Raw genomic sequence first — 23862 nt, 5'->3', positions numbered from 1 at the left:
GAGTTTTATTCTATCATGATGTTATTGTCAGAAGATGCTGAAGTTACATAAGAACAGCTTCAATGTCACAGGGCAAATTGGGACTATTACAGGATTTGTCCCTAACATTTATTTACACATCATGACTTACTTTTATAGAGCATCTTTCCTCAAGAAAGCACCAAAAGAGCTTTTCAAATGTAAAATGCACCTATGGTCAGAAAAGTGGGTCTGTAAAAAATGGAAACCTCTGTACTCAATACATTTTGCCTGTCTGTGGGTCTGTAAAAAACGGAAACCTCTGTACTCACTACATTTTGCCTGTCTGTCATTACAAATCATAGCGATTTATTTTTACCGCTTTTCACTCCTGCTGGCTTTGCAAAGCCAACACAATTATGGGAGAACGAGCTAGAATCTAATTCTGGCTCCTGTATCAAACAGAGCTGTTCATTAATTCCAACTGCAGCCTTCATTGCATACAGTAATTTACGAGTAAGAAAGCAAGAGCAGAACTTTTAGATCAGTATGTTTACAAAGCTGGTAGACAGAACACCATATTTTTTAAATTGTCAAACAAAATGTGATTCAGAATCACTGAGAGAGATGGAAGCCCATTGAAGCTATTTTTTCACAGTCACTTTACAGAGCAATTAAAGTATACGTAGGAATCATTCCGATCACCACTGAAATTCTGTGGTAGCTCTTTAACAGCATGCAGAAACACTGTCCAATAGTTTAGGACAGTAAGCAAAGGTGAATATCATATTCCTTTGAAAACACAGGGAAACCTGTGGTAGGCATGATTATAATAATCATGCATGCCGTGTGCATACTCTTACCTGTTATCTACATTTGACTAAAAATAATGAAGAAACCTGTCACTTCTAGGTCACTAGCTCAAATTCAGCCCAAGCGGTTACCTACCCATAGTTGTTAACAGCTAACTGCTTGTTCAATGGCCTATTCCAAAGTCCAACTATTAGTTTAGTGCAGTATAAACATAATGAAAAATCATCACTTCAGTTAGCATCCTATAGGTCAGTATTAGCAGAAAAGCAAAGGACTGAATAGGAATGCAAGATGAACAATTTTCTCTCCTCCTAGAATTGCTCCCCACAGGTGAGGGTTGAAACATAGTTGTGGAGAAAGATTGCACAGAAACTACTCCTAGGGCACATCTTCACTGCAGAGTTAACTCAAGTGATCAGCATCTGGGTTAGCTTAGCCCAGATGTGAGCAACCACACTGCGTAGTCATGTCTGAGTTATTGGTCCACCCTGGTGCACATACCTGTATGAGGCTCTAGGACTTCTGGGGTCATATCACATGGTTCTTAGTGCTACAGTAAGTTGTGCTGCTCTATGATTCTTTCCCAGTGGATTGTGGGAGAGCTTGTCTGTCCCTCTGGGCACACAGGGGAAACTGTAGGACGGCACTGGAGACCTATCAGTACCAGACTGGTTTAGTTTATGCAGTCTCTGAAAAGTGGGTGGATTACCAGCCTGAGTGTAAAATGCACTCAGGCTATATCCTAGGATAGGCCAGCTAGCCTGAATTATAAATAGCACCATACTCGGGCCCAAGGTTGTGTGTTCAAATGAGAGCCAGGTTAGGAACAATACCTGAGCAAGAGCCAGAGTTAATTTTGCAGAGAAGACAAGCCTATAATGTACCAGTTCTGTGGATAAATAGAGGCCAGCCTTTACCTTCCATGCCTGCCAAGCTAGCATGTTTCATGAACCATCTGATATATTCATTACACCTGATAAATTGGTGGCTTTTATTTTTTCACTAGGAAAAAAGCTGCGTTTTTAATACAAGTTGGCTAACGCATACTAAAATCCTAGTCAACATGGTGACTTGTTTTGACATGTGTTAGCTGCTCTATGTCAAACTTGGTGGGGAGGCTGGGGTTTACCTTCACCTGTTAACACATATTAAAACTACAACTTGCTTTGTCCACACTAGGGTTTTAATCATGTATTCATTAATGTGTGAGTCAATATGTGTAAGAGCTCCTAACTATAATGCTGAAACGATATAAAAGGTACATTCCCATTGGGAAATTCCATTTCAGAGAAGGGCGACAGCAAACACTCTCAAGAAAATAGAACACTGTTGCAAAAACGTCCCCTGTTTATTTCGAGTTCTGTCAACAACCAAGTACATATTAGTGACCAAATTCAGCCCTGGCCTAAAGAGGGGCAAAATGAATGAGGTCAACTGATTTATCTCACGGCTGAATCTCACCCTAAAATGTTCCTATCGAATCTGTGGCACACTGGCAGGTTGCCATGATAAACATAGGACACTTGAAAGTAAAAGCGAAATTTTCCTTAAAAATATATATGTACATTTTTTTCCCATTTGGCTCCGTGGTTATATACAAAACAAAGAGCAATAAATAGAAATTCTGTGATTACATTGCTCATAAAAATAAAATTTTGTTTGGATAGGACACATGACACATTTAACAGTTTCTCTTTTTCCACTGCTTATGAAAAATACAGAGAGTGAGAAAATATATGTAACAACATAACCACACTGCTAAGAAAGCTTGACAGCAGAAAGATCTCTTGGATAGATCTTTTTCACTGATTTGACTCATCAATTCTTCTCCGACAGTATGGACAACAGTTATGCTGGAGCACCAGGAGCTCATAATCCTCCGAATGAAACATCTGTGAATTAGGAACAGATTTAGGCATGTCTATTACACTGTTACTGGCTCACATCTAGGAAAAGGAAACTGAGATGGAATGGTTTTGCTAGGGCTCAGAATATCTGATGCTACTGTTACAACAGAGTTAATGTTTCCACAATAACAAGTTATTTAAAGCTGTTTGTAACCGCTCTAATTTGGAATATAAGAGCAAATATTTCATTAAATAAGCATGGAGGCTATGGAAGTCAGTTCACACAACCAGTGAAACCCAAGTGCTCTGTGAGAAAGGAGGGTGGACTTTAGGATGCTCTCTCTCCTACCACATAACCAAAAATAACCAAACTATTGAATATTTTGAAAAAAATATTCCTGTGGTGAGGGAAACTACAATGAAAAAAAAATTTTTTTTACTTGCTGCATGCCCCCACTAAACCAGGCTATAAGGTTAGAAAGGCAGAGGAAAAAAAAATCAGTGTTTCCCTTCTTTTAGTTCACTTTAGGACTGCTTGAGTGGCTACAATTCTGTCACCCCTGCAAAGTCCCCAAATACTTCATTCTACAATCTCAGCTTGCACTAGCTATTCTGAAGCCAGCCCTTCTGGCAAGGCCTATCATCTCTGTATGTAACACAGGGTATTTTGATCTCTTTATTTACTATTCAGGACTTCAGAGCATATATATCGAGGATTAGAAATTAACGTATCAGGGTCATTACAATTTGTTTCTCACTAGGAACAAGTTTTTAAAGACCCCAATGAAAATGTTTTACTTATACCTGAAAGCATGTTGGACACATGGTAATAGAAGCATCTGGTAGCAGGGACCGGAAGTACTGCCACTGTAATGGCTTTGGCCAGCGTTTAATCAGGACATCCCTCCGGCTCATTGACCGGAGAACTGCACGATTCACTATCACAGGAACAAATTCTGAGCCTCCTTGCTGCAGCGTTTAAAAAAGAATGAAGCTTAACAATTTCAAAGCATTTTAAAGATGACATAAATATAAAGAGTGGCGTGTTATTACTCAGTAGGAAGCGCTAACACAGAATAGATATGGATTCTGCTCCCACTGAAGTCAATGGCAGTTTTGTCACTGTCCTCAGTGGGAGTAAGCCAGGTGTGAGCAAGGTATTTTCACTGCGCTTCACTCATTCCCATTAACACAATTCTTTATTTAAAACAAAAAAAAGCCATTTACAAAAACTTCCCTGAAAATGCCTATTTTTAACTGAACCCACCCAGACCCCGAGCTGTGTAGGGGACAGTCCCCCTGCTGCTTGCTGGGAACACCAGAGTCCAGTTGGACTTACTCGTGCCCCAGCCATCTGAAACTGGGGTATAAAGAAACTCCTGGGAGGAGTCAACCAGAAACTCAGGCTGGGAGAAACAGAGATAAAGAAGCTGAACAGGGACATTATGTGCACAGATAACACCAAGGGCCCAGTGCTGTCTACAGCTTTTTCTCCAGACATTCGCTCCCATGCTGACTGGCTGTTTGCTCCACCTCTATTGAGTTTCTTTGCCTCACTCCACCTACTCTTAATACTGCTCCCTCTTCTCCTTCCTCCATTCCTCTTATCCCTCCCCTGCCCCTTTACATCCCCTCTCTGCAATGTCTCTTCTCCCTTTCTTTGCCTCATCTCAATCTCTTCCCAACAAATGCCAATCCAAATAAATACACCTCTACCCCGATATAACGCGACCCGATATAACACGAATTCAGATATAATGCAGTAAAGCAGTACTCCAGGGGGAGGGAGGGTGCGCACTCCAGCAGATCAAAGCAAGTTCGATATAACGTGGTAAGACTTTTTGGCTCCCGAGGACAGCGTTATATTGGGTTAGAGGTGTAATAAGGATATAAAAATATTGTGGAACTAAAATGGTATTTATGGACTATCACACTGATCATCTGCTCACGTTATATTCTTTCCCCTGCATCTTCATCTGTCTGGTCTGTTTAGACTGCAAGCTCTTCAAGGCAGTATCTATTACTTACATTTGTAAAAACATGTAACACAATGGAGCCCTGATGTTGTTTAGGGCTCCCTAGGCACTAATATAATACAAATAATAATAGTAATAATACCACCTGGCCTTATTTAACAATCTTGGCCAGCTGATGTTCTCTGTTACATCAGTGTAAATTCAGAGTAACTACTGTTTTCAGATTTACAGTATGGTAAAAAGGAACATGGACTGCCTATATATGAATATCCTGCTCATTTTATATCCTGGATGTCTTGCTTAGAGGCTCTCTCGGGCATGTTTATATCTCTGTGTTATGTAAATCCTCTACTATGAAAAAAGTAAAGGGCTGTTCAAACTAACTTCAGAGTTTGATTTTTTAAATCATGCCACATAACTGCAGCATGCAGAAAACATAGTAATTTTTAAATCTGTTTCTGCAGTGGGTGGGTAGGCACCTCAGAAGTCTATTCTTCCATTGATGATGATGAAGCCAGAGAGAAACAGTTTTCTTGAAAAAGACATTCAGATAGAATAAGTGGTTCTCCAGGTTTTTCTTTTCTGTGGACTCATCACTTTGTATGAGAAAGATGCCATTCTCCCTCAACTGCTGCTCCTAGCCTCTCAGTCACCCACTTTCCTCCATTTCTTGTGGGGGGTCTGCAGAACATATTAACACTTCGTAAAGGAATCGGAGAGGCTGTGATCTGTCGAGACCTGCTTCTGATCACTAAATGGTGACAAAGAAGGAACTGTGGATGCCAGCTCAAAAGGAGATGTGATAGCATGGCAAGAACATTTGCAGGTCGAGTCACCCTGGGTTTACTTTCTCTTCAACAATCTTCAGCCTCAAGGGCAGCAACATTTGAAAACCCAAATGATGTATCCTCACCTCAAAACTCAGTTTTGCTGTAAAGGGATCATCCTCTTCAATAATGTCTGTGTTGTCATCAAATCTCAGCGTCTGCGCTCCTAGAGACGTTTGTTACGGAACAAACAAGAACTCCAACAAAATCAAATCCTTTTACCTTAGCACTTGTCTTATGGCTTGGTCGTAGGGCTCTCACTCCTTGCTTCACCCAATGCCCATCATGTCAGGCAAATAGAGTACTCAGATAAAACTGGAGTAATCTCTAGATTATATTAGAAAGTGCTGCAGAAGCAGCTTAGTCTGGCCCAGGAAGACTGGAGTACCACACCTCACTATGCAGCAATTGCCGTGGAACGGCAGAGCTTAAAACCACCAAGTTACTAGCAGTAACTAATTTACATAAACGCATGTGACCTTAGTAGTAGCCTCATCCTCCATTTCCCCACCCTCTCATAAACATTGAACACCTCACTTTGGGCAATCTTTTTTAAAGCTCTCTGAGGCAAAGACCATATTGTCTTGTGTAACTGTATTTCATCTGTTACTATCAGGCCCCAAGAACAATTGGCACCATTGTGTGCCACAGCAATATAAAATGCTAGGATTCTATAAAATAGACAACAACAATAATGACAGGCTTCAAAGGGGGCCCAATCCAGTTCTTCCTTAGCAAGAAAGATAGAAAGCTGTGATACAAGAGGAGAATAATGGATAGCCAAAATACCTCCCATCCTTTATAGAAAGTAGAAGAGAATTACAGGAAAACAAGTGAACTGTATTATTTTTTAACCTAAAAATTCTTGACAAGATTATGAAACTGACTTTTCTAAAGAAATCCTTTAAAAATTACTAGGATTGGTTAATAATCCTGTACTTTTTTAGTTGCTACAGCAATTGAAAAAGAAAACACACAATGGAATTGTACCCACTTACGTCAACAATGAATCTGTCCCCTAGTCATAAAAGTAGCAGATTAAAATGCAACAAAAGTATAACAGATCCAAAAAACCCCCACAACTCACAACCAAAAACTCTGTCTTCCAAACTGCCGCTCTTTCCCTAAGAAAACCAGAGTGTGTTCTGGATTGAAAGGATACCATCACTTGCCATCTCTTGCCATTTATCTTCTCTCTTCTTTAATCTTGGTGCTTCCAGATCAATAAGAGCTACAGCTTCTTCATCAGTGATCCCTTCTTCCAAATAAAACTCCACCAGATGCAATACTTCTAAAGGACACAAATGAAAAAGGAGAGAGCAGTTACCCGCAAGAACTCAGAATATCTATAGCAGGCCTTGCCTAAGTCTTTTAAAGATTTACGTGTCCTCAGATCTCTACAGTGGCATTCTTCCACCTCCACACTCTCATTATTCAACTTAATATATCATATCCAGAAAATAAATCTTTTTAAAGGATGGATTTTGGGTTAATAAAGTGCCTCATATCTTCTTGGTGCCTCACCACGAAGTAATACATTCAATACTGCCAGGACTTTGACATCAGAAGCAAAACAGTGGCCATTTTGCAGCAAAAAATCTCACACAGTCTTGGACACCAGAATGTGTTCTATTCAGAAAGCGACTAATTGCCTAGCAAACTGGTGTTCTGATCCACCAACAAAATGCATCATCTCTGGGGTGGGATGTGGCACTAGTTCAGTGCCAGCAACACTAAAGAAAAAAAAAATATTTCTCCGAGTGACACTACACAGGACACTCCATGCATCTGAAGAAGTAGGTTTTTTTCCCATGAAAGTTTATGCCCAAACAAATCTGTTAGTCTTTAACGTGACACTGGACTCCTTGTTGTTTTTACACAGGAAATGTTAGGGTTAGCAGCATTTATTGGGCACCAACCTACTGATTAAATATTGATAATGTACAGTTAACACCAACTAACTGAGCCTTTGGAGAAAGCTCAGATTTATCTGCATAGAAAGTACAACCAATTTTTATTTTCCAACGCACCGTAAGATGAAGCAGAGAAGACGAAGGGCTGTCTGCAGTTAATGCATACATTCCCCAGATTATTTAGCAAGGGGTTGTTGGTGGAGCACCTATAACACAAGGGCACAAGCTCCTGCAAAGACACACACACAAAGCTGCGTAATGCAAACAGACCATTCTGAACACACAGGGTCTTATTACACACTGCACTGCTCCAGTTTTACACCGAGTTCACATAGCAGCAAAAAACTGGAGTAACACAATGGTGAAATCAAGCCTTTTAACTTTTGCAAATATTTTTCCTGCTCTCAATAAAACTACAAGTTTTCCCATTAAAAATAGCTGTTTTACCACTCTTCTGTTGCAATTTTGTTTGCTTCTGCTGCAGCAGAGTCCTGGGCCACATACACATTGCCAAAACGATGAATAAAGGTTACTGAAGCAATTCCTTTTGCTCAGAAGTTCAATCAAATTTAGGTCCTTTGATTCATGCATTTCTGTTTTCTCTAAACTGCACAATTATCGTAGGCAGCTCTATCGATTTCAGTGGTCTTTCTGTGTTTATATTATTGCAGATGGCAAGATGCGTGTTCATTTGCAGTTAAGCATTTTCACAGTACAATTTGTTTTAGTGAGCACCCCATCAAAAACAGTTTTATAGAACACTGCACTAACACTTCACCTAAGAAAAAAAAAAGCATGTTTTAAAGCAAGATTTGAGGAAGGAAAGCCATTCAAAGGGTTGGAGAAAGGGAGCTCTAGTAGTTGGGGCAAGCACAAGTGATCTCCAACTGTAGACGGACACAGAGAAAGACCCAAGTAAACACTCTGTGGAGTAAGTGCATATGGAATTGAGGGATGGTGCAGCTTGAAGGAACAGAGTGAGTAGACAGGGAAATAGAGGGATATGAGATCAGAGAGTGAAGCAGGAACTTGTCCATACAGAGAGGTCTCATTTTCATTCCGAATGAAGAGGGAGAGAAAGTCTTGACATGGCGAATAATGGTGAGAGGATTTTGTTTCCTGCAGAAATGTAATTACCGCAAATCTGTGCAAAATCCATTTTAAGCATCTTTGTGCATATGACAAAGTAGCCTCTTGTATCAGGTCAAATACTAATAATTAAAATAATAGATATCAGAACTTACTTCACTGTCATGGAATGGCTTGGATCGGATTGTCAGGCTGCCCAGTTCAATTGATTTTTGAAATCTAGCTGGGATCTGCAGTCCCTGCAACTTTTCATAGGCATGACGAGCCAATTTATATGCACCCAAAGCTTTACTCTGCTTTGCTAGTGCAAATAATGTATTGCTATAATCAAATTAAAGAACAAACATATATGTAGCATTCAGGAAAAACCACAGTTACTTTTAATCAGAGAAGTTATGCACGCAAGCACAACAAATGTCAATACTTTAAAAGGCCTTAACTAAAGAAATCTGTTCACATAAATGTGTTTACATAAACAAAATGTGAGAGGACTGCTCAAATACCAAAGTGGATGATTTTTAGAGAGATAAGGAACTGGCCCATGGACAATACAGCTTCAGGTAATATTCTGACCCCACCAACATTAATGCTTGTAAGGACCATCCCCCATGCCGATAATCTGAAACATCAGAATCCTGTTGGCACCATGTGGATATTTCAGATCCCATGGCACTATTCCAGGAACTTTCTCCCATGTCTTATATCAAAATGTCTCCTCCCCTTTATCAGTGTGCACCCTAGGGGGGAACAAATAAGCAAAGACGTATGGATAAAACACTCTAAATTCTAAGTACTTTGGGAGTAATACTGTTCTACATCGTTTATAGATGAGAAAAGAGAGACACAGGGAAAGAAAAAGACTTATCCAAGGTTACAAAGCAAGCAGATGGAAAAGACAAGTGGAACCCAGGTGTCCTGAGTCCCACTTAACTGCCCTGACTCCTTTTAACTGCTATTGTCCAGTTCAGTGGGACTCATATGTAGTTTGTGAAGGACTTTGAAGAGATGCAGCATATCAATGTTAATGAAACCATGAAAAAATTGGTCTTGTACATGGCACACAGCTACATGAGACCTGAAAATGAGAACCAGAATCTACCATTTAGAAACACACAGCTACATTAGCCTGAGGAGAATCAGAATCTATCAGTTAGAAGCAACAACATTCACAGTTTCTCTCCAATGTCTTTCAACCTATGGCTACTGCCCTGTCAATATTTACAGCCACACATCTTGTTTGGAGACTGGCATCTTGGAAGGGGCTCCTCTTACAAAGGTGAGCAACATGTTTCATAGTTTATGATAGCCTCTTCTAATGTATGCACGTATGGCTAGATGTGCCTAAGTCTGTGATAGTTTTGAGGTGTTTATCATCATCTCAGGGATTAAAGACAGCCTCACATTTATTTTCTCTAATAGATGAATAGCATGGGAACCCCTAAAACCAGGAACTAGAGTACCCTAATAGTAAGACTATACACCACTAATTGGTGCCAAGGATTCCCTTCAATTCATATAATTTTTGAATTTTGCTTTTCATTGCAAGGATACACTTTAGAGATGCCCAACGGAGTCTCCTTGGTTAGGCTGTGAAGTAGAAACCTGGAAATATTGAAGAGTGTTTCAGGCAAATGGAAACTGAAGGGCTCTTCCTGTGGTAAAAAGAACATTAAAAAATTTCTAAGCTAGAAAAACAACACTTCATTATCACTAAGGTTACTTCCATCATCTCTGACACTACACTGTGCTTTTCACACAGCCACAACAATGGGAGAGATGGAGAAAAGAGAGCACTTGGATTTTGCATGCCTCTCTTGCCAAAGCTCATCTCTGCCACTGAAGAAAAAAGGGAAGGGCTTCACCTAGTAAAGGGAAAGCACTTAAAGGATAATCCAGTTCCAACCTCCTCCACAGGAGTAGTGGGCCCAGAGCACAGTGGAACCAGTATGCAGATGGGGTGGTGAAGGAAAGCCTTCAAGTCCACATCCACTATGTGCTGCAAAGCATAGCTCTGCAGAGGCTCTTTCTGTGTCACAGAAAGGTGGTTTTAGGGGTGCAATGGTGGTAGGTCCAGTACAGTGCAACACAGGGCAGAAAAACAAACAAACAAACAAAACCAAAATTAGATAATTGCAGTGACATCAGCCTCCATTCAATATTTAGTTTAAAAGTAATTAATTGTTTCTAATTATTCCTGAATTATTTGCAGAAAATGTGCCAGCTAAACGAACAATACAACTGCTAGTGAAAATATCTTACAGTGTATCTGTGAATAGAGTGATAAACATGATAAAGTTCTGCCAAGTGCTGGAAGTGGTGAAACTTCTGTAACATTTCAGTCTTCTGCTGTTCGTTCTCTGTGGGAGGGAAAGTCATTACACCTCTGGTCATTCTATACTAAAACATAAAAGTATTACTCAGCTAGAAAGATCACAATACAACATGGTTGCAGCGTTACCACTTCCAGTAGATTAATATACCTGACCAAGTGTGCTAGAAAATACGGGTTATGTAATTTTGCCATTTTATGTGCAATTTTCTGCTTTAACATAAAGCATATTAAGATGCAGGATAGTATGGCATGTGGTTTTAACACAGCCAGAGGTTAATGGCTTAGCTAGAGGTGGAACATATTAGCCTTCCACCACTAGAAACCTGATCCACATCTTTTGAGGATAAAGTAAAATGAGTTTCATGTCATTCCTTTTATCCACATTAACACATTACTAAGCAATCAAACCATTTGCAGTGTTTGCACAGTGTATGAAGAGCTATAGATCAGCACTATCATGCATTAGCAAAACTGAAGTGATGCTTACACAGTGCAAGGCACTAGGCCATCAATCTCTTTTTTCCATTATCACTCATCTACATCTCATCTCCACTGGCTTCACCTCTCCTCCAGTGCAATTGATTTAGAAGCCAGTGCAATTGATTTAGAAGCAGAGAACTAATGAACACTAACTTTTTTCTTTGGCTGGCTAAAATAATTCATGAAGTGTCTCCCCAGTTAATCTCATCCACATTTAAATATTAGGAGTAGCCTACACTATAGGATCATGTTTTATTATTATTTAGCCCTCAAGTCATCACTTTATCCAAGGTGTGCGGCGCAGGAAAGGGGCTAGGGGATATATTGTGGAATTAGGAGACATGGTTGTGACTCCATTTTGATTTAAAAATGAGACTTATGTTGATTTTTTATGAGCACATAAAGACTAGAGAGATAGAATTACAGCACGATATAATGTTGGCTTACAATACAGTGCAGTATATAAGTATTAGTATCTAGCACAATTAATGAGTGAGCAAGAGGTTTTAATTAAGCCATCACGGTTCATTCAATGTTTATCTGCATGCATGAGCAGGTAACAAATTTGAACTTGCCTGTGTTTACTTACCTTGGGCTATATCTAAACACTGCATGGAGAGCATCCAGTAATAATACGCTGCATCATTAAATCGGCTTTCTACCACAGCATTGTGAGTTAGCTGCTCCAGCACTTTTACGGCCTCACTCTGTCTGCCAGCCTTGTGGAATGCTACAAAGGAGACCAAAACAAAGATGATTTTACGGTGTGATTATATCAATTAACTGAAATTATTTTCTTAAATTAATAACAGGATATTCATCAAAGCTGGAACAGGATGAAAAGGACTACACTCCTATCTGTCTATTTTTGAAAGTGGTGACACTAATGGAAAATAGAAGTATCAGCAGGTACTTTGTGGCTTTTGTATTGTGTCAGGACACAATATAGGAAATACAAGTACCATGTACATAAGTAGTGCCAGGCTAGTTGCTTTTTTTTTTTTTTTTTTTTAATTTGCACAGAGAAAAATCATCATCTTGATGATCAGACATTTGTGAATAGGGGAAACTACTGAACACTGTGGGATCAAGTCAAAATTCAAGGCCTGGTCTACACCTAAAAATTAGATCGACCTACCTGTTTAGGACTGTGAAAAATTTTACATCCTCTTTGATGTACTTAGGTTGAAGAATTTTCCCATCAAACTAGCTACCACCTTTCGGAGAGGTGGATTAACTACACTAATGGAAAAACCTCTTCAGTAGATGTAGAAAATGTGCTGCTGTAGCCACTAAAGTACACACATAACTTAAGGTATTATTTCAAGACAGCACTTTTACAATGATCAATACTGTAGTATCAAAGAATCTTGAGAGGCAGAAAAACCACAGTATATATTATTTATTAATAGGATTTCTTTACATTGGCTCCTGTGCAGAAACTGAAGTTCAGTCCTGAATTCCCACTTGGTAAATGTATATTTTACAAATACTACATGCAGATAATATTTTATGATAGAAATCCGTAAGAAGCAAGGAATTTCATAAGCAAGGCCGATGCTCCATCTTGTATGAACTACATACTGCCTAAATATAAAGGCCAGCCTCACCGCTTCTTTTGGTGTTTGTTCAGTGTCCAGTACATTTTGGATGCCACTTTAAAGGAAAACACTGATAATAACACAGTGTATATAGTGTATCAGATTGCTTTTCAAAACACTTGCTATACTCAAGCACAGAGTGGGAAAGAAAATCCAGAATTATAACCTTTTTTATAGATGCTATTGCTTTTGTTAAGTTTGTTATATTTCCTTACCAAATAAATTAAGACCTCTCTGATAACCAGAATATAACCTCCTGTGATCAGCAAGAACACATGTATTCTCCAGTTATCTCACCCTTTAAATGGTTTGTGTTGTACAGATTGACAGTTCTCCAGGGCAGAGATTGCATTTTCAGCTTTGGAAAATGCTTAGCACGTTTTGCATGCTACCAGCATATAAATCATGTACAGTCCTACCTTTTTGGGCCTCTTCAAATCTATCATTCTCTGCCAGCCACTGAGCATAAGGGACATAGACATCATCTTTAAATTCAGGATGTTTTTCACTCAAAGAAAAGGCCTACGATACAGAAAAAATTCATTAATAAAATATTGCATGGTTTAAGGTAGTTCAGAACACTGCATGAGATAAATCCTTTAGTTAAAATAAAATTTACAATATAAATATCATTTATACAGAAGTATGAAAATTCCAACCAGTGTTTTCTCCAGGAAACTCAAAACTAATGTATTTTAAAAGAAAGGCAATCAACATCTGTGAAGAAGCAGCTATACTTAGTCCTGTTTCTGAACTGCAAAAAGCTGTGGAAAACCTGGAAACAATCAATTATTTAGGGGATAGAGTAGGTTTCACAGCACAATACAATGTATTTATTTTTATTGAATATATTTTCTAAAAAAGCAGTATTGACACGTGCACTGAACAATCACAGATTAAGCATAAAATTTTCAAAAGCACCTATGTGACTTAAGTGTCTAAGTCCCACTGAGTGTTTCAGTGGGATTTAAGTGCCTACATTTCTTACGGTAAAATTTTCAAAAGCACCTAACAGCCTAAATCCAGCATATACTTCATGTTAAAAACAAACAAACCCATAACTAAAAACAAGACTGCCAGTACAAACCACGGCCCCCAATCCTGCAATGCATGTGTGTAGGCAGACCCCTGTAACCAAGTGTTGTCCTAATGAAGTTAGCTGGGTTTTGCCTAAATATAAATCTGATTATAGGATCAAAAGTCCTCACCAGGAAAGTGTGAATTCACCAGATCCAGAGTATACATAGGAAATTTCACTGAAATGGCACTTTCAAATTACTAAAACAACACAGCCCAAAATAAAAATCCACATTGTGAAAGTTCAAAAGGACATTCTTTAAAAACTGGAAGTCAAATCATACTGAGGAAAACAGACAGGAGCATATACTCTGCCAAGTTAAGTGTGAAAGTTTAATTAGGCAGACCAAAAAAGAATTTGAAGAGCAACTAGCAAAAGACACAAAACTAATTGCAAACAATTTTTGTAAGCATGTCAGAACCAGGAACTCTACTAAACAATCAGTGAGGCCAAATATAAGTGTTAAAGGAGCACTCAAGGAAGACAAGGCCATTTTGGAGAAGCTAAATGAATTCTTTGCATCGGTCTTCACCGCAGAGGATGAGAGATTCCCGTACCTAAGCCACTCTTCTTAGTTGACAAATCTGAGGAAATGGCCCAGACTGAGGTATCAATAAAGATAGTTTTGAAACAACTGATAAATTAAAGTCATCAGGACAAAAAAGTCATCATCCAAGATTTCTGAAGGAACTCAAATATGAAATTGCAGAATTACTACAGTAGCACCTCAAAGTTATGGACGCCTCAGGGCAGCGAGGCAGCTTCCTTCCCTGGCCTGGACAAGTTTGTGTCCCCCTCTGGCTAGGGTAAAGGGGGTGGTGAAATAGCAGGTTCCCCTCCCAGCAGGGAGGTGTGTGTTGAAAATAGCGCCCCTCCTCCTTCCAGCACCCCGGCTTACAGGAAAGCAGCACAGACCCCAGTGCTGCTCCTACTCTGGTTGCCTTGGTTTGACAGCGGGGGCACACAGCTTTGCCTACTAATCTCAGTATCTTCACTTCCTAGCTGTATGTGGGTTGTGGGTCCCTCACACATGGTGGAGTAGCGGTGGGGACAGGCAGCCCAGATGTGCCTACCTTTAAGATGCAATACAGGCACAGTACTTGCTTCCCACCCACCCCTCTTTGGTCTCTGCTGCTGCCTGATTCGTTCCAGTTTCACATGGTGTCCGGTCGATCCCTCAGTCTGTAACTCCGGTGTTTGTATCTTTGAGGTTCTACTGTAACTGTTGTACATAACCTATTGCTTAAAACAGCCTCTGTACCAAATGACTGGAGGATAGCTAATGTAACGTTGATTTTTAAAAAACAGACCAGAGGCAATCCAGGCAATTACAGGCCAGTAAGCCTAACTTCAGTACCAGGCAAACTCGCTGAAACTACAGTAAAGAACAGAATTATCAGAGACACTGATGAACACAGTATGTTGGTAAAAAGTCAACACAGCTTTTGTAAAAGGAAATAATGCCTCACCAATCTTTCAGAATTCTTTGAGGGGCTCAACAAACATGTGGACAAGGGTAATCCAGTGAAAATAGTTTACTTCAACTTTCTGAAAGCTTTTGACAATGTCCTTCACCAAAGGCTCTCAAGCAAAGTAAGCAGTCATGAGATAAAAGGGAAGGTCTTGTAGTAACTGGTCAAAAGATAGGACTAAATGGACAGTTTTTACAATGAAGAGAGGTAAATAGCAGGGTCACCTAGGGATCTGTACTGAGACCAGTGCTGTTCAACATACTCATAAATGATCTGGGAAAGGGAGGTAAATAGTGATTTGGTAAAGCTTGCAGATTATACAAAATTACTCAAAATAGTTAAGTTCAAAGCCGACTGAGAAGAGTTACAAAGGGATCTCACGAAACTGCGTAACTGGGCACCGAAATGGCAGATGAAATTCAATGCTGATAAGTGCAAAGCAATGCACACTGGAAAAAACATAATCCCAATTATACATACAAAATGATAGGGTCTGAATTAGCTGTTATCACTCAAGAAACATCTTGGAGTCATCGTGGATGGTTCTCTGAAAACATCTGCTCAATGTGCAGCAGCAGTCAAACAAAACTAACAATGTGAGGAATCAATAGGAAAAGGATAGATAATAAGACAGAAAATATCATAATGCCATTATATAAATCCATGGCATGCCAAATCTTGAATACTTCATGCAGGCTGGGTCACCCCATCTCATAAAAGATACTAGAATTGGAAAAAGTACAGATAAGGGCAACAAAAACAAGTAAGGGTATGGAACAGCTTCCACATGAGGAGAGATTAAACAGACTGGGACTGTTCCTCTTAGAAAAGAGATGACTAAGGGGGACTATGAAGAGGTCTACACAATCATGAATGATGTGAAGAAAGAAAAATTAATAGGCAAGTTAAAAAACAAAACACGAGGAAGTACTTCTTTACGCAACGCACAGTCAACCTGTGGAACTCATTGCCAGGGGATGCTGGGAAGGTCAAAAGTACAACTGGGTTCAAAAAAGAATTAGATACATTTATGGAAGATAGATCCATCAATGGCTAGTAGCCAAGATGGACAAGGATGCAACCCCATGCTCTAGGTGCCCCTAAGCCTCTGACTGCCAGAAGCATGGACTGGATGACAGAAGTGGATAACTCAATAATTGCCCTGTTCTGTTCATTCCCTCTGAAGCATCTGGCACTGGCTACTGTCAGAATACAGGATACTAGGCTAGCTGGACCACTGGTCTGTCCCAGTATGGCCATTCTGATGTTCCTCATGTTAAAGATTTCATTATTCTCCTTGAATTGTCATGCATTTGTCTCACAATTTTGTGTCATGTATTGCATATCACATTTACAAAACAGACATCTATGCTTAAATATTAGTCAAATACCCACAGAGACCCTTATCAGCAGGTAAGGTATTAGTCTCATCCTGATTTTACAGACGAAAAAAAGAGTGAAGCACAAAGGATTTAAGCCCTATGTTTTCAAGAGTGGTGAATAATTTTTGGTGCCCATCTTGATATTTATAGCCTGATTGTAAAAGGCACTGAGCACCCAAAACTTCAGCTGAAGTGGGTACTCGACAGCCCTGAAAATCAGGCCAAAAGAATCTCAAACAAGACACCCAGAAGTAGGGACCACTTTTGATAACCCAAGTCCAAGTGATTTGCTCAAGATCAGGTTGAAAGTCTGTGGAAGAGCATGGAAAAGAACCCAGTGTCCCAATTCATAGACTCATAGACTTTAAGGTCAGAAGGGACCACTATGATCATCTAGTCTGACCTGCACAATGCAGGCCACAGAATCTTACCTACTCCAGTAACAAAGCCCTAACCTATGTCTGAGTTACTGAATTCCTCAAATCATGGTTTAAAGACCTCAAGGCGCAGAGAATCCTCCAGCAAGTGACCCATACCCCACGCTGCTTGTCCACTGTCCCAATTCCTTGTCGTGTGCTCCAATCACCACACCATTTTCATTACTGAAACACTAGAGAAGAATTATTTTAAAGTAAGATTTTTAACTGTGCTTATTTAGGTTATGAAAGAGTTAAAAAGAGTGGAAGGAAACCCTGTAGCTGATGATGTATGAAACTAATGTTTTCATAGCTCACTCTCCTAAAAATACCACATTAGCGTATTTTACAATGTAGCTTACCAAATACTGAGTAAGCTGTATATAAACCTTTAAGACCAGATGCATTCAGAGGCAATATGAAATAGCAATTCTAAACATCTAAGCTTGGATATCAGGATATTCTTACTTCTTCCCAATGCTGAGTTTCCACATGGAGATGTACCAGGGCCTTTAGGTCACCTATCTTCATGTAGGTTTCTGCTGCATAACCATGGTTGTCAAGTCTCTTAAAATAGTAGGCACATTTTGACAAAGGTTCACGCTCAGCTTTATCCAGTTTCCGAGCTATATCAATTAACCTAGAGACAGCAAAAGAAATGCAGTTGCTGTAGTAGCAGCATTTCTCTCTACATACTTACTACATTGAAAAAAACTGAAATATTTCAATAGGTTATCATTTAAAAGTTACCATATTGATGATATTATACTATGAACTTATTGGGAAGCATTCAATCGGTGTTCAAAAGGCTTTGCAAACACAAGACCAATTCCTGCAACAGTGTGTAATTCCTTACTTCTGTGAAAAGTGACTTCAATTGGACTAGACTACTCCATCACACAGTCATATGAATTGGGGTTGTGGAACCAGGTCCTATACAAACCTCAAAAAACATCCAAATCAGTATGCAATCAATATTACCCCCATTTTACAGATGGATAAAGAGAGAAACAGGAAGGTTAAGTGACTTGTCCAAGATCACAAAGCAAATCAGCAGCAGAGCTAGGACTAGAACCCAGGGGTGAAATCCTGGCTCCACTGAAGTCAACAGGATTTTTGCCACTGACTTCAAAAGGAGGCAGGATTTTACCCCAGGAGTTCTAAGTCCTAGATTATTATCCCTTCATAGTTTAAAATAAAAGAAAGAGGCAAGTTCACATGAGTAGTTGTGCGCTACTATGAAGGTTATTCTGAAGAGACCCAGGATGTGCACATTTGGGAACAGTCTCATCTCACAGATAAATCCTTGCATATCCCTGCACTGTTTTATCCACTCATTTTGTAATGTATCCATGTACTTACCCTCTACACCCAAATAACTTTTCTAACATAGTGGAAGTTCATCTACTATAACTATAGGATAGGTAAAAAGAACAGGAGTACTTGTGGCACCTTAGAGACTAACAAATTTATGCGAGCATAAGCTTTCGTGGGCTATAGCCCACTTCATCGATGGGGGAGCCATGGCCATCGATCCAGCGCCATGAGGACGGGAGGTAAGCCGAAATAAGATACGCAACTTCAGCTACGGGAATAGTGTAACTGAAGTTGACGTATCTTACATGAAGCCCCTCCTCAGTGTAGACCAGCCCTAAGATTCTGCAGAATGCACTAAACTTCACATTAGACACTGTGATCTGTATCTCTGAGACAGAGCCAAAACATACATATCAACCCAGCCATGGTCTCCACTGATTTCTATGGCCTTCATGTGTTCGCCTGCAGAAATGTACATCTCCACTGCTGCTTTTGGTTCATTGATATTCTTGGCCCAGTCTGCTTGTTTTGTGATTAGCATCTTAGTGTCTTTGGGATCTCCAGACCCAAGGAAATCCTAAGGAAGTACAACAGATAACATTCTGGATTAAGCTTTCTGTAGCAAACATTGTGTTATGGTCCTAATTCTAAAGCATGTTAAGCAAAAATAACTTGGTATGGAAAAAACAAAAATTTAACACAACTTTGCCTCCTCAGCTAAAAATCACAGTACACAGAGCGCTAGGCACATATGTGAAGGCAGGAATGATTAATCATTAACTAATGCACTTGAGACTGCATAAAACAAGTGAAGATACATCTCTAGTCCCAGTCAGATTCAAATCAGAGAAGATGGGACACCCTGGGAAGACCAAAGGAAGGATTATATAGAACTGTGCCTCTGTTCAGAGGTACTATATATACACCCATTTGCTTTCAGGGAAAGTTCTCTCACTCTGCTGACCGACCTTCCTCAGTGAAGGAGACATAAAATTTGATTTTTGCCTGTTCTTCAGGAACCTGCCAGAGAGACTCAAAAAGAAGTAGTATTGCTCTCAAAACAGTTCAGTCAGGTCAAATCCAAGAGTTCCCAAAGTCTCCTTTGCTGGCCATGAAGGCATACTTTAATTCTGTTGGATTAGTAATGGCACATCATCTTAATCACAGGTGCTTAGCCTCAGGATGACCAGTCACAAAGCCATCAGAGGTTGGAATCTTCTCTTCAACAAATATAATTGATAATCTTGCAATGACATACAATATTTAATGATGACCTTTTACAAGGACAGCATTTCAACTGCTCATAAATTAGTTGGGACTCTGAAATACTGGTCTAGTTGAATCTCTTACATAATAATGCAAATGCCATCTCTAGATACTACAAATAGATAATATGATGATGACCACTCTAGAAATACTTATGATTGATTGACGAATCTCCTCTGCTAGGAATAAAGTCCAGGCACCAGGACCCTTTACAACAACATTTGTTGAAATTAATGTGCCACATAAAGCATACCTAAACATTGCAAGACAGATTAAGGCAACTTCTGGCTGTTAACAAAATAGGCTACTGTATATTACAACAGCCCTCTAGTAATCATAAATATCACTTGATATGTAAAAAAATTAGGAGCATGTAGGTGCGCAAGGAAGGAGGAGAAAAGACAAAAAACAATCCTCTGGCAGATCCTGAGGCAATGGAAAATCTGAACCACCAAAGGAGAACTTTACCAGAGTCAGAAGACCAACTAAGTATCTTTCCTGAGCAAGCCATCCAAAAGGGGCAGAATTATGATTTTTATATAATATTTTTGCATGTGGAACACAGGCCAGTAAGATTTTGCACAAATTGATTCTGCTGAAGATAAAGAGCTACAAAGATTACTTGATCTTGTTTGAATATTAAAAAGCCAAAGCACAGAAATGAGTAAAACAATATTTTGTCCTGTATATTTTGAGTTCTAGCTCAGATCACTGAACTATATTAGAAACATAAAGTTTAGTTTCCTGAGCTGAAGTTAATTATTTATGAATTTTCAGTAATTTGTGATCTGACATTCTGACAAAATGCCTATAGCCACATTTTCAAAAGTTTTCCTGAATTCCACCCATAATACTGGTTTTCTAGCTGTAGGCAGTCAGTGGTCATTTCCAGCCATAAGGAGCCAGACCCTACAAATGCTTAATAATGGCAGGCATAAAAATCACATTTCCATGGATGGCAAGCAAGGAAGTTCTCCATTCAGAGCCCTCGTCTTTGTACCATCATCTATGGGCTTTCTTCATATGCTGTTAAGTACATTTATTTTCCTCTACGTGGAATTACTCTTGATAGGAGGGACAAGACTTTTTATTCTATACTAGTTAAGCGGCCAAGAATCAAAAAGATTCATAGGAGCAGCGATGGGAAACTTTTAGTCTATGAATTAGATTTGTTTCTGAAGAGCCAAAACTGCAGCCAAAAATAGTGACAGTCAGACTTCCATGAGCAAAGCCCTACACAGTGTTTTAGCGTAGACTCCATAATCTGTTACAGAGAAAAAATTTTTCCATGAGCTTCATATAGTTTATGTGTGTGTCATAGTAAAGTCTTTGTCCTGTGGTGTACACAATGAGGCTGTGATGAGTGACGAATGAGACTAAACAGTGTACTCATTCTCAGGGATTTGATAAGAAAATACTACATAAAACTTGAAAGCCTAATAGTGCTTTCTTATCACCACATAAAAATGCCACTTTTTTCAAAGTGTGTACAATTTATTTCTGTATGGGAATGCAATTTAAAAAACATGCAAAAAGCAGATTTAATCTCAGAAAGCAAATTTTGGGGTAAACAAAGATGAACTAGATTAGTACACTGTGCCCTTTGCAAAACATGTTAGAGAAAAACAACCATAAGAGCTACACATTAACTCAAGATCAAACTGAAAGGAAAAAAAGATTTAAAAGAATTTTCTTAAAGTACAAAGATGAATTAGTGACAGCTAGATTCATTAATTTCTGCATGTAACAAGTTTTCTTAAAAGGAGAAAACTAAGGATAAAGGGCTCTTTCCAGTAAAGTAACATGAAAGATAGCAAGAGTTATAAAAATTAACTCTAGGTCTTAACTACATAATTTTCTATTTATCATTCCATCCAATCATATGGGGAAAAACCCACCCATGGTAACATCCAGGGGATGTGACAAAATTACCCACTGAAAAGCTAAAACAGCTTCATGGCAGCATATTGGAGAAAATACAGAACACAACACTGCTGCATCTACAGATTCCATTTTAGAAAGAGGTCATGATGTACAGAGTTTTTATAAAGGAGAGGCCCATCTTTTTCACTTGTAAGCCAAACAAATTTGATCTGTGGCAATAAACATGGACCCCCACACTTTAGTTTTTACACAATGCTTTTCAGAGTAGAACCATACTTTGTAAAAGTTTATAGTTGCATTAGCATTACATTAAATATTTCTGTATTTAAATACTCAGTTGAAAACATTCATTACCTTAGCATAATCAAACATGCGTAAATCAGTGTACATATCAAGAGCAAGGCTCTCATGTCCACTCTTTCTGTATAGTTTAGCTGCCTCATGGAATTTTCCCTGGTAGGCATAAACATCTGCTAGAAATAGCTCATTGTTACTCTCTCCACGCTTCTTCCTCTCCTGGAAAAAATTAGGACAGGAAATATTCTAGATAGCTACAGGCAGGACACAGGTTGGAAATAGCCACTGAAAAGTTAAACTATTAGGCTGACTATTTTAACTATTAATAAAGATACAGTAATTAGGTCTCACCTAGATTTCTGGTTAATTCTTTATAATTAACAGATTAAATCCCATCAGAATTAAAATTAAGGACAAACAAAATACAATGGAAGGAAAAAACATGATGGAAACTAATTTTTACAGATTTCATATGGAAGTTCAAAATACTGCTATTCTTTTTTTTAAAATAAGTATTTGATAGAATCCACCATTTTCTCTAGTGGAAATTTACTAAATCAGCTCAAAACAAAATCTAACCAAACTAGCAATATATGCTCAGAAAAGGCACAACAATGAACAAACGATGGTACTGTAGGTCATAAACAGCCTCACAAAGTATGACAACCTGCCAGCGAATCAGAAATGCCCAGTAATACAGTGTGCCCATCATACATAAAAGCCCATTACCAGACACAGATATGTTCAATAACTTTGGAAACAGCTGCATATATTGTCCTGCCAATTAAAATGTCAATTCAGCAAAGCATTTAAGCCTATGTTTAAATCCATATAAAACCATGAAGAAATTTCTGGAGGTCAATAACTGTCTGCTTACATTTTAGAATATATTCAATATTTGATCATCAAGTATTATAATTGGAAACAATAAAAAAGTAGTATTTTCTATTCCTTAAAATGAAGGCTCACTTTCTGTATTGCTAGTGGATTATCACAGCAAATACCATAAAAATGCCAATTTAAAAAAAAATTAAATACTTCATGCTTTGCATCAGGCCTACTCCAGCACATTTAATTGATACGTGGCATTGGACATAACATACAAGCTGGCTGAAATCCTATTACATAAGAGACAAAGACAAGAAAATTTCATCTAAGAATTTCAAAGTCAACGCACAGTATAATCTAAAAAAAAAAACACTCCAACAGTTTGAACAAATATAAATTAAACTACAAATGTATCCAATGAAACAGATTCAAGCTGAGAGATGAGAGTTGTTTTGTCTCCTATCATGAAACATATGTCAGAGATTCATAGACTCTAGGACTGGAAGGGACCTCGAGAAGTCATCGAGTCCAGTCCTCTGCCCTCATGGCAGGACCAAATACTGTCTAGACCATCCCTGATAGACATTTATCTAACCTACTCTTAAATATCTCCAGAGATGGAGATTCCACAACCTCCCTAGGCAATTTATTCCAGTGTTTAACTACCCTGACGGTTAGGAACTTTTTCCTAATGTCCAACCTAAATCTCCCTTGCTGCAGTTTAAGCCCATTGCTTCTTGTTCTATCATTAGATGCTAAGGTGAACAAGTTTTCTCCCTCCTCCTGATGACACCCTTTTAGATACCTGAAAACTGCTATCATGTCCCCTTCTCAGTCTTCTCTTTTCCAAACTAAATAAACCCAATTCTTTCAGCCTTCCTTCATAGGTCATGTCCAGCTACCAGACAAAAAAAACTGGTTTTTATACTACAGATCATAAGCGTTGGGGGTTAGGTAGTTAGGTGGGTGGGTGAATGGCTGGGTGTACACTACTAGAATACAAATAACATCTACATTTTATTATACCTACTCTAGGTATCTCAACTGCCTTTAAATACAATGACCATAGCAACACTGCACACAAGT

The 23862-nt window shown here is 38.9% G+C and overlaps 1 protein-coding gene across 4 annotated transcripts in view; it reads right to left on the bottom strand.

Moving 5' to 3' along the window:
- Positions 1-2100: 2100 nt before the first annotated feature.
- The window catches only part of IFT122 (intraflagellar transport 122), a 51212-nt gene continuing 29450 nt past the window's right edge, over positions 2101-23862 (bottom strand). For 3 of the 4 annotated variants that reach the window (XM_050958358.1, XM_050958360.1, XM_050958359.1), the window contains 13 exons: positions 22006-22167; positions 18912-19078; positions 17653-17824; positions 13256-13358; positions 11825-11965; positions 10683-10780; positions 9975-10075; positions 8579-8744; positions 7452-7563; positions 6584-6712; positions 5508-5587; positions 3423-3587; positions 2101-2663 (listed from right to left, as the gene is read on the bottom strand). In XM_050958358.1, the coding sequence (XP_050814315.1) occupies positions 2574-2663; positions 3423-3587; positions 5508-5587; positions 6584-6712; positions 7452-7563; positions 8579-8744; positions 9975-10075; positions 10683-10780; positions 11825-11965; positions 13256-13358; positions 17653-17824; positions 18912-19078; positions 22006-22167 (1686 nt within the window). In that variant the 3' untranslated portion in view covers positions 2101-2573. Of the gene's footprint in view, positions 2664-3422; positions 3588-5507; positions 5588-6583; positions 6713-7451; positions 7564-8578; positions 8745-9974; positions 10076-10682; positions 10781-11824; positions 11966-13255; positions 13359-17652; positions 17825-18911; positions 19079-22005; positions 22168-23862 lie in introns of those variants that run through there. The other variant, XR_007775074.1, reaches the window with a different exon arrangement.

The sequence above is a fragment of the Gopherus flavomarginatus genome, chromosome 6 (assembly GCF_025201925.1).
Source record: "Gopherus flavomarginatus isolate rGopFla2 chromosome 6, rGopFla2.mat.asm, whole genome shotgun sequence".
Lineage (NCBI taxonomy): Eukaryota > Metazoa > Chordata > Testudines > Testudinidae > Gopherus > Gopherus flavomarginatus.
Note: the sequence above shows the minus strand (reverse complement) of the source record. Positions and strands in the feature narration are given on the sequence as shown.